The sequence below is a fragment of the Lipotes vexillifer genome, unplaced genomic scaffold (assembly GCF_000442215.2).
Source record: "Lipotes vexillifer unplaced genomic scaffold, Lipotes_vexillifer_v1.1 scaffold29, whole genome shotgun sequence".
Lineage (NCBI taxonomy): Eukaryota > Metazoa > Chordata > Mammalia > Artiodactyla > Lipotidae > Lipotes > Lipotes vexillifer.
This window is the reverse complement of record NW_006776904.1, coordinates 1106378-1118344: the sequence shown is the minus strand read 5'-3', so window position 1 is coordinate 1118344 and position 11967 is coordinate 1106378. Positions and strand designations below refer to the sequence as shown.

The following is an 11967-nucleotide window of genomic DNA, read 5'->3' as shown; positions in this document are numbered from 1 at the left end:
CCTCTCCCATTGCGGAGCACAGGCTCCGGACGCGCAGGCTCAGCGGCCATGGGTCACAGGCCCAGCCGCTCGGCGGCATGTGGGATCCTCCCGGACTGGGGCACGAACCCGTGTCCCCTGCATCGGCAGGCGGACTCTCAACTACTGCGCCACCAGGGAAGCCCCATATTAGGGAATTTTTTGACTGTAATCTCTTTAAATATTTTCTCGGGTCCTTTCTGTCTCTTCTCCTTCTGGGACCCTGTAATGCATTTGAATGAATGTTGGTGCATTTAATTTTGTCCCAGAGGTCTCTTAGGCTGTCTTCATTTCTTTTCATTCTTTTTTCTTTATTCTGTTCTGTGGCAGTAAATTCCATTCTTCTCTCTTCCAGGTCGCTTATTTGTTCTTCTGCGTCAGTTATTCTGCTATTGATTCCTTCCAGTGTATTTTTCATTTCAGTTATTGTGTTGTGCATCTCTGTTTGTTTGTTCTTTAATTCTTCTAGGTCTTTGTTAAACCTTTCTTGCATCTTCTCGATCTTTGTCTCTGTTCTTTTTCCAAGGTCCTAGAGCATCTTCACTATTATTATTCTGAATTCTTTTTCTGGAAGGTTGCCTATCTCCACTTCATTTAGTTGTTTTTCTGGGGTTTTATCTTGTTCCTTCATCTGGTACATAGTAATCTGTGTGTCCTTTTGTGTGTCTTTCTGTGAATGTGGTTTTCATTCCACAGGCTTCAGGATTGTAGTTCTTCTTGTTTCTTCTGTCTGCCCTTGATATACCATTTTCAGAGAGGATATGTGACACCAATTTGAGTTGAAAAGCAGTTTGACAGGTTAAGGTTTTCATTTCTGAAAATATATCTTCTTTTTCAGGGCAGACTTTGGAAATTTGCTGCTCTGTATAATATAGTATTGTTTAATTGAACTGCCTGGGACTAAAAGAAAAAGCTTAAAATTTTCTCACATTAGATTATATGCTAATTTTTTTTGAAGAATAATGAACTTTTGGATATTTGAGAATGGATAACCATTCTATTTTCACCATATTTGAACAATGATATAAAACCAATGAGTGTCTATTCTTTTCTAAGCAGACTTGCCCAAATCCCTTTTTTGAAATATTTTAAGAAATCATGTTAAGATTATAACTAATTTATTTTTATGCTACATGCTTATATATATAACTTTTTAAGTATTAACATGTAACCAGAATGATTAATAGAATAACATAAAGAAAAGTTCTTTAACTGGAATTAGAGGGTTAGAACTGGTCTGAATAATGTTCATGTAGTTAAAACTGTTGTTGGTACACATATTTCTCAAGGGAACAGGAATAAATATAAACTTGTCTCAGGAATAAAAATAATTTCTTAACGTGTTTAAATTAAAAAAATTCTTTATCCATTAAAATTATTCATTGTTTTAGGAAGCAGTTTTGTCTTCATTGTTTTAATTTTGTCTTCATTGTCTATGCTGTGTGGTCTGGTTATTAAAGTGTACTAAGTGAGGTCCAGAGCGGGAACCAGAATCCTGCTTGACTAATTCTGTTGCTCTTAGTTGAAAATCCTTATGTACATATCAACTTTTAAGATCATCCTTAACATGTTAATAAAATCTCATACTTTAGGTTTTTGAGAAGTTTACAAAGGAATCTACATCATTATTAGATGAACTTGCTTTGATTAACAATGGAAGTGATAAAGGAAATCAGCAAGAGAAAGAAAGGTAAGTGCCTAGTGTCCTGCAATTACACCTTTGCAAAGCTATAATTAGTGTGTTAAAAGATAACCTCTGTTGTTAATGCAAGCCAAGAGAACTAAGGTAAGCAAGCCTCCATTCAATCAAACTTGGCCTATACAATTTGTATTAAATTTATTTTTTAATACTTGAGAATTTGCTTTACATATAAAATTTATTGATTTGAATCCATGTTTCTTTACAGAAGACTTTTAATTTTGTTGAATAATAATATATTTACCTTTTCCTGACACTGTGTAAAATAATTATTTTGCAAGAACATGTTTTCAGAATGAAACAATTTCCTGCCTTTTTAGAGTTTTACTTTGCTTGTAAAGAATATGGAAAAGGTTGCAGCTTGAAATAAAATCATTATAACCTTATTTAAATATGTTGGCACTTAAATGCCTATCTTGTGGAACTCCTGCATCCTTGTAAAATATGTGATATTCAAGAGTTTAACTTCGGGAATTTAGTATTTTATGACACTGGATCTAATTGTAACTACCTAGATTTATCATTTTACAGATTTCCATTGAACTTTTCAACCTCAACAGTTTTCAGACCAATTTCCTTTCCCCAGGTAAAAAGTACTGTAGGAAGCAAATTAATCCTCAGTAACAAAGTAGTCACTAGGCAGTAATTTTTCATTAGGAAATTTGAAGGGATCAGCACTCATCCTTGTCTATCTCTTTTGAATCTGACCTTGAAAATACAATGGAACCTTGATAGAATGCATATTGTTATTCCGTGAATCCAAATTTAGTCACAGACCAGTTAACTGAGCTAATAATATAGGAGGGATGTGAGAAGATCATAGTTTAACACCAAATCTTGGTTTAAAACAAAGTAAAAATATGAAAACAAATGGTTTGAATATAAATCTAAAGTTACAACAAACATTTAGGAACATTACTATCTTATAGATAGAGGCCATATAAAAATGTAAATAACAATTTTACATATACGTAAATATGTGAGTGTGTGTATAGACATCACACACACACACTTATATACTATAGAATTGAAAATATCACTCAAGTTACTTGACAAAAATTTGCCAAACCTCTTGCTTTCTGAGTAGTCCAGCAGAGTAAGTCTGGTGTTTTTCAAAATCATGTTCTCCAGGAAAGACATCCTAAGAGGGTACTGGTAGAAAATGAGTTCATGGTCATAGAGTTTAATGCTGTTTGCTATGTTTCCTTCTCTGGGAATGACTGTAAACATTTACAGATTACATGTTCTGAGAAAGTGTTGCAGTAAAGAAACCTGTTTAATTGCTTTCTTAAAATTTCCTGTACTTACATGACAGTGGAACCCCATCTTCTCTACTCAGTAGTATCTCATTCAGTGTTTTGGGAAACACTGGGAAACGATGGTTTGTGTGACTACATGAAGTGTCAAGTGAAATCTTGTATTTGCCAATCCCTCCCTAAGGAACTCAAGTGTTATTGCTTAGTCTCTTTTAAACCCCACACAATGAAGTCCCTCTTGCAAATTTTCATCACCTTCTTTATGTCAGTCCTCAGGAAACATCTGGGCTATACAAGAGGTGAAGGCCTAGATCAGTTGACAAAAGTGAAAGGTATAGAGCAAGACCTGTCAGTTATAGTAGCAAGGCCCTAGGCTTTGATTTGCCAGGTACTCTATCTTTCCTTCATCTTCTCCACTTTCCATATATGTTTAAGAAAATAAAGCCCATAGTCCAGCTGCAAATGAAACATAATTAGTACATAAAGAGTGTACATCTGCTAGGGTACACATACATACGAATATCAAGATTGCTGTAGATAGGTAAACTTTGGATTGGAGGATGGCTGCACACGATTTTTTTTTTTTTTTTTTTTAAAGATTTTTAATTTTAATTTTATTTTTATTTATTTATTTGTGCTGTGTTGGGTCTTCGTTTCTGTGCGAGGGCTTTCTCTAGTTGTGGCAAGTGGGGGCCACTCTTCATCGCGGTGCGCGGGCCTCTCACTATCGCGGCCTCTCCCGTTGCGGAGCACAGGCTCCAGACGCGCAGGCTCAGTAGTTGTGGCTCACGGGCCTAGCTGCTCCGTGGCATGTGGGATCTTCCCAGACCAGGGCTCGAACCCATGTCCCCTGCATCGGCAGGCGGACTCTCAACCACTGCGCCACCAGGGAAGCCCCTGCACACGATTTTAATGTTAACGTTTCTGGATTATTATATAGTGACAAATTTCAGTTTGAAGCAGATATCCAGTGGAAAAATAATAAAATGGATTCCTGTGATATACTTGAAATAATACTGTAGTTAATAATGATAAATTATATTTTTCCAAGTAGTATATTTTGTTTTTTATCACATAGATATTTATTTGGCTACTAGTGTTTAATTATCTGTAATGGGTTTCCTGATGCTTAAGAGAAATTCGCCTGGTAGGACAGTATGCTTCAGATATTTGTATTTGTAGGCCCCTGTTTTGGTAAGTATATGTAACGGATTTTTTTAAGTTATATAAATAGAAATACATATAGTTTTAAAAAAATACTCTTTTGGTGCTTGCCAGGTCTGTGGATTTAAACTTTCTTCCATCAGTTGATCCTGAAACTGTTCTTCAGACAGGTAAGATGAAAAAACATATTTATCAGTGATAATCATCATCCATTAAACCAACCATACATTAATTGGCTCATGAAATAAACATTGATTTGAGTATGTATTATGTCGTAGAAACTGAAGGAGAAGTGTTTCAAACTGCTCTTTGGTTTAACCTAAGAGTGTGTTAATAAACTCTACAATATTAAAAATTATTAATAATGATCTTGAAATATCTTGAAATATTTGAATTTGAATTTATTTCTTTATGAAATGAAGATAAAAATTTCTATTTGATGGGTTTGCTATGAGGATTATTGAATATGCATTATGTTTCTAGCATTGTACTTTTATGTATTTTCATATTTCATTCTTCTAAGTATTCCTTGAGATAATTAGTATTATTTTCTCTACTTGAGGAAGCCAAGGCTTAGAGATATTAAAAAACTTGTTCAAGATCAAATAACTATTAAGTTCTACCACTGTAGCACTAAAATAAGGTCTAAATCCAAAGCCACTAGTTGTACTGTTTTACAGTCATCTGTGTAAAAACACTTAGCACCTTGCAATGGCCTTACACGTAGTGTGTGTTCAGTGCTGCATGGTTTGTATATTCCAGCCCAAATAGCTTTAGTAGTAGTTGCACAGATTCTAGAGAACACATTGGAATTCTTTTAAATGAAAATACCTTAATTTTATTTCTAATATATTTTTCTAATAGGCATAGTTCTAATCCTACTGCATAGCAGGTACTATTCTAAGCACTTTATGTATGCTAACTCATTTATCCTTCACTACAACCCACTGAAGTAGGTACTGTTGTCATCCCAATGTTAAGATGGGGAAACTGAGGCATCAAAAGGTTTAGTAACTTAGACAGATTACACAACTAGTAATGCTAGATTTGGGACTTTTAACCAAAGCAGTTTGGTTTCAAAGTATGGTCTTTGAAATCATTATGTGGTGCTGCTTCTCTAATGTAAATGGTATCCACAAGGAAAACATCAAAGGTAACAGTCATCAAAGAAGAAAAAAATACATATTCTGATCTTAATGACTTTTATGGAAATATATATATAAAGAATATGTATGTGTGTGTATATATATAGAAAGACTTTCCATAAGTCTTCAAAACAGGTGTCCTTCCAATTATAAAGTGTAATAAAGAGTAAAGAAATAAATTCTGAATATCTTCGTTGTATCGATTCAGTTTTCCCGAGTTTTTTCAGTACGATTTAGATCTTACTTCCTGAAAGAACAAAGAAATAATTGTAATCTGTGAATTACTACATGTTTAGAAGGTACAAGAGACTGTCAGTAAAAATATTGCTTTAGATTCAAAACTTAGTTCCATGTTTATATTTAACATTTTGAAAGCTGCTTAAGCCATTGAATTCAGAAACTTGTTACATTTGTATTTTAGAATTATCTTTATATGTCACTAAGTCCTTTTTAATATGCTGTTGACTCTTAAAGTAGAAAGAGTATAAAATGGGGACGTTTAAAACAATCTTGGATATTCTTCAGAAACTGGAAATACCTCCAAATCATAATAAAAACTGTTTCTATTATTTAAAGCCATTTAAGTTTAGGACATTTTCTTGAATAGAGATGAAGAGAATTTAAATATCTCCATATTTTGGGTTCCTTAATGATAATTGGAATAGTATTATCCTAGAAAAACAATTTGCAATTTATTCACTTTTAAATTTTTTTTTTTTTTTTTTGGTGGAAAGGATAGTTTTCTTTGTTTTGGATGCCGGCAACTGGGGGGTAGGGCAGACTCCTGTCCAAAGGCCAACTCACTCCTCCCCCACTGAGGATCAGTGGGCAGGAGCTGTTACAGACGGAGGGAGGGGCTACATGCAGAAACAGCACAGTCAGCTCTGACAGTCATCTTGAAATTGGTCATCAGTGGTCTGACCAGCATCATCTTGTAAAATTGTTAATGTTATACTTACAGCTTTAGATGTTGCACATTCTATAATTTTAACTTCTTGTGCATGAGTGATTTTCTCCATGAGTTTGCTGTAATCAAATAACATTGAGTGCAGTTCTTACATTGGTGTGGCCCCTCATGATTCACTGTTAATATGTTGTAGAAATTTACATAAATAGAGATTATTTAAATGTTATTTTGTACCAGTAGTAAAGACTTTCTCCCTTTAATCATACATTTGTTACACACCAACATTTCTTTTAGGTGCTATGATTAAGGTTATGGATTAATAGTGAATCCTACAATATAATGCTTAGTATTGATTAGTACTGTCAGACAAAACATACTAATTAGTACCATCAGACAGAAATCCCAGATTGTAATTGTACTCTACAGAGAAGTGGTTGGCACAATGTCCTGAGGAGTGAATCCACCAATAACAAGAATGTGATAGAAAGATAGTTAGGTCTAGAAAATATATGTGCCATATATACTATATACTTACTATATAGTATGGCATATATAGTATGTATGACACAGATCTTCCTCAACTTACAATGTGATTACATCCTGATAAACCTATCATAAGTTGAAAATATCATGTTGAAATGCATTTAATACACCTAAAGTACTGAACATCATAGCCTAGCCTAGCCTACCTTAAACGTGCTCAGAACGCTTACAGTAGACTACAGTTGGGCAAAATCATATAAAACAAAGCCTATTTTATAATACAGTGTTTAATATCTCATGTAATTTATTGAATAATGTACTGAAAGTGAAAAACAGAACAGTTGTATGAGCACAGAATGGTTGTCAGTATATCAGTTGTTTAACCCTCATGATCATGTGGCTGACTAGGAGTTGCAGTTCACTGCTGCTGCCCAACATCGCAAGAGTATCGTACTGCATATTGCTAGCCCAGAAAAAGAAAAAATTCGAAATCTGAAGTACGGGTTCAACTGAATGCACCACCATAAAGTCGAAAAATTGTAAATCAAACCATGGTTAAATCGGGGACTGTCTGTATATGATAGAGCTACGATATACGACATAGTATATATCCATATGTATATGTATGCATGCAATTTTCCTATTTATTTCTATATAAATTGAGAAATTGCATTTCAGTACTTAAGACCTGGTAGGTAAATATATAGGCAGATACCTTCTAAAAATAAGGGATTAGAATTGAGAAGATTGAGAAGTAAGATTTATATTTCTTTATGGATATTAATTATAAGTATCTTTCCTTCTTAAAGGACATGAATTGTTATCCGAATTACAGCAGCGTCGATTTAATGGCTCAGATGGAGGGGTCTCGTGGTCTCCTATGGATGATGAACTGCTAGCACAGCCACAGGTTATGAAATTATTAGATTCACTGCGAGAGCAATATACCCGCTACCAGGAAGTTTGTAGGCAACGTAGTAAGCGTACACAGTTAGAAGAGATTCAGCAGAAGGTGATGCAGGTAGGTGTCTGATTCCAACATATGAAACTCTTTTTAAAATCTAAATTTTTTTACGTGTGTGTGTAAGTTCTACTCTGTACCTGATTTTATACTAAGCCTTATTTACATTATATAAAGAACTTTAGAAATGTCAAACCAGACTCTCAAACTATTTTTACAATTAGTATTTGCATTTAAATTATATTATTTCTACAGTGATGACATTGAGCATTCAGCTCACTCTATCAGAATTTCAAAAATAACTAGCTGTTGGAAACATCACCTGTGGTCTCTGTGTTCTTGTAATAAGTAACATTTTATTGTTGACCTTAGATTTATTTTAAATTTCTAATAACTTAAGTTTTTTGTTGTTGTTGTTAATTTGGGCATTATGAAGAGTTTTTCTGTCCTAGCAAAATGTTAATGTGTAATATAAGTAATTATAATATTAAGTTTTCTTATTTATGATACTGATAGAAAACTTTAAGTAGATTTAATTCTTAGGAATTTTTAGTTCCTTTTAAAATTGATTTTTATACGTAGGCTAAAAATGCTAAAAATCAATACTAAGGAAGACATTTCTGTATTTAGACTACATTCTGGATTTTCATCTGTTGAATTATTAAGAAGTAAATCTTAAATATTTCACTTTAAAAATCCAGATTAGAAGTGTCCCAAAGTTTTTAATCTAGATTCATTCATTAGATAAGTATTTGTTAAGTACTTGTTATATAGAAGGCATTGTGCTTTTTCTACAGGATATAAAGGTAAACTTGGGTTTTGCTCCATTAAACTTAAGAGGGGAGAGAAAGTGTTAGGTGTCACAAGGGAATGACTGAAGTGCTGTGGGCATTCAATGGAGGGATTATTCCCCTGGTTGCAGGTGATCTCGGAAGACTGAGCGGAAAGAGGTAGTGCTTGAGCTTGTCCCCAAGAATGTGTAAGATTTCACCAGGCACCTCCTTTAGGTTTTAAAGGAGAACTGGCATTCTGTGGAGGAGAAAGAATAGCATGAATAAACAATAACATGAAATCCCAAGTTCTACTGAAGAAAAAGGCAGCAGTAGGCACCAGGGAAAGTGTTTGGCCTTTGAGTCAGTGAGCATGCTCTGAATCCCAGTTCTTCCACTTATTTGCTGTGTGATCATGGTCACATTATTCACCCACCTGAGCCTCAGTTTGACTTCCTTCTTTATTTTTTCCCTTCTTCTCTTTCTCTCTCTTCCTTCCTTCTTTCATTACATAAAACAGGGGTAACAGGACCTCTTTTAGAAAGGTTTGTTGAAAGAACCCAGCAGTCAGCCAATGGAAGCTATTATATTTGTTCCCATTGAACTAGATTGTAGCCTAGAATTCTAATTCAGCTGTTGGAAAACTTGTTCTGTAAAGGGCCACATAGTAAATGTTTAGGCTTCTTGGACCATACAGTTTTTCTTGAACCTGTGGCTATTTAACTGCCATTGTAATGCATAGTCATTATGTAAACAAATGTGTTTGGCTGTTTCAGTAAAACTTTATTTATAAAAACAAGTGGTAGGCTAGAATTGGCCTGCAGACTGTAGTTTGCAGACCCCTGACTAGAGCATCAGGGTGTCATGGGGAAAAAGTCTTGAAAGGAGGGAAGGAGTTGGATCATGGAAGGTCTTGAATTCCAGGCAACAGGATTTAGGCTTTATCTCATGATAACTACATAGAAACTGAAGATTTCTGAGCATATGTTAATTATATATAATTTTTTCTGCATAATATATTCATAAATTAAAGATAGCTTGTATTAAACTCAGGTAAACTTTAAATAGCTTGAGAGTATCTTTGAAAACCATAAAGATGGAATAGTATAGTGGTATACAAGTACCCCAGTAACCTGGGTCCACTCTCTTCTGCCACTTTCAAGTTTGTTCTTGGGAAGGAAGTGTACTCCTCAATGCCCTAGCTTGCTCCTCAGTAAAGTGAGGAAAACAATAACAATAATAATAATACCTACTTAATAGGGCTGTTACAAAGATTAAGAAGATAATTTAAATAGAATGTTTAGCTTGGCACACACGAGTTTTTATTAGTATCATCTATTATTTGCTCACTCGTTAAAGAAATGAGTATCTACAATAGTGTGACATTGTGCTCGGTGGAATGTAATGGTGAGTAAAAACAGACAGGGTGTCCTGCCTTTTGGTGCATGGCTACATAACTACACAAATAGTTGTAAAATTGCAACCACTCAAGTCCCAAGGAGAGTGAAGGGAGGAAGCATGAGAAAGAAAACGGTATCAGAGATGAAGCATTTTTCTGGCTTGCAAGACTTCATGGATGATGGTGTTGTCTAATTAGGGAAATTGGGCATGTTTGGGTTTATGTGCAGATGGAAAAGGTGTGGAAAATCATGAGTTTGGTTTTAGACATGGTGAGTTTCAGGAGACTTTGAGTCATCTAAGAGGAGATATATAAAGGTAGTCCCAAACAGGTCCAGAAATGAGAAGTCTGGGCTGGTGACACACTTGTTTGTCATCTGTGTATGAATGGTAATTAAAGCATTGATGTGGGTGAGAATTTCCCAAGGAAAGAGCTGAGAGTAGATGAGAAGAGGGCTTTGTAACTGAGCTTTGAGAAGCTCCAGCATTTAATGACAAGATAGAGGAGCATATACTCCTGAAGAGAAGGCAGTGGAGGATTAGCCAGAGATGAAGAAGGAAAGTGTGAACAGCCCTGTGTCATGGAAGTCAAGAGAAGAAAGCATGGCAGGGGAGGAGTTGGGAACCCTGTTGAATGCTGCTGGAAGATTGAAAAAGAGGAAGACTTAACATGTTCGCTAAGAATCCACAAGGTCAAGGTCGTTGGTGATCCCAGGGTATGGAGTAGCAGGGCCAGTAGCACATTGGACTGAATTCAGGAATGAAAGGGAGGTGTGGTGAAGGAGACGTGGAGGGTAGGGAACTCCCTGAAAATTTTGTCTCTGAAGGAAAGATGAGAAACAGAGCAATGCCTAGAAGTGAGGGTGTATTAATTTGCTAGGTGTGCTGTAACAAAGTACTACAGACTAGGGGACTTAACAATAGAAATGTATTTCCTCATTTTTCTGGAGGCTAAAAGCCCAAGATCAAGGAGTTAGCAGGGTTGATTCCACCTGAGGGCAGTGAGGGAAGGATCTGTTCCAGGCCTCTCTCCTTGGCTTACTGATGCCTTCTCCCTATGTCTTCATATCATCTTCCCTCTATACCTGTCTGTGTCCAAATTTCCTCTCCTTTTAAGAACACCAGTCATATAAGATTAGGGCTCACTTTAATAACCTCATTTTAATTTAAGTGCCTCTTTAAAGACCCTGTCTTCAAATAAATATGGTTACATCCTGAAGCACTGGGAGTTAGGACTTCAGCAAATGGGGAGTGTGGGGACACAGTTCAGCCCACAGCTGAGGTCAAGTGTAGTTTATTTTTGTTAGTTTGTGTTTGTAATATGGAAAACTAAGAGGCTTAAATTCTAGGGGGGGAGTATATGTTTGGAAGGAGGAGTTGAACATGGAAGAGAGAATAATTAATACTATCAAGTTCGTGACAAGGTGGAAGTGAATGGACTCCAAAGCAGAGCTGAAGGAATTAGCTTTAGAATGGAGGAGGGAGAACTCTTCCTTTGTAACAGGAGGGAGATGGTAGGATGATCCAGAGTTGCCTCCATATATATAAGTCAGGCATCAAGAAGATGAAGTAGTTCTTGAGTGATTAGGTTTTTTTGGTTGTTTTTTGTTTGTTTGTTTTTAAGTAAGAGACAAAGGGAATCTCTTTGGTGGTGGAGGTTTGGAGGCAGGGCGGGGATGGGGAAGGCAGTGGTTAAAGAGGGTTAGAGGTTTAAATGGAGTGGAAATGATTCAAAATGTTCATTCTGGGGATTGGAAGAGTGAAATTACCATGGAAATATAGATGTATTTTTAGATAGTGCTGATCTTGAACTTATGGTGGAAACTTTCTGGCCTGTTATGTGACCCTGTCAATTCATGGCTGGCTGTTGATGTGCAGGCACCAGAGAACGTGGGTGATGGGATTCCCCCAGCATTTGTGCTTTGCTATGTGACATCAGGGGCAAAGGAGTTAATATATTGACGTGCATTTTTGAAATGATGGACCAGCTCAACTGGATAAAGAATAAAGAAACTAGAGAAAGGAGATGATGATGATACTGCTAATGATGGTGGTGATGGTCATGAGATTATTGTTAAAAACAAACAAACCTCATTGCAATTCAATTTTCTTTATAAGCGTTACATGTGAATTGGTTAGAGCATTAATATTCATCATGATGGTTTC

At 35.7% G+C, this 11967-nt stretch overlaps 1 protein-coding gene across 1 annotated transcript in view; it reads left to right on the top strand.

Annotated features, from left to right (window-relative positions):
* Window positions 1-11967, top strand: part of SESTD1 (SEC14 and spectrin domain containing 1) — an 88698-nt gene that overhangs the window by 49229 nt on the left and 27502 nt on the right. Inside the window, exons 6-8 of the mRNA XM_007450728.1 lie at window positions 1611-1708; window positions 4252-4307; window positions 7482-7693. Coding sequence (XP_007450790.1) covers window positions 1611-1708; window positions 4252-4307; window positions 7482-7693 — 366 coding nt within the window. The remainder of the gene's footprint in view (window positions 1-1610; window positions 1709-4251; window positions 4308-7481; window positions 7694-11967) is intronic.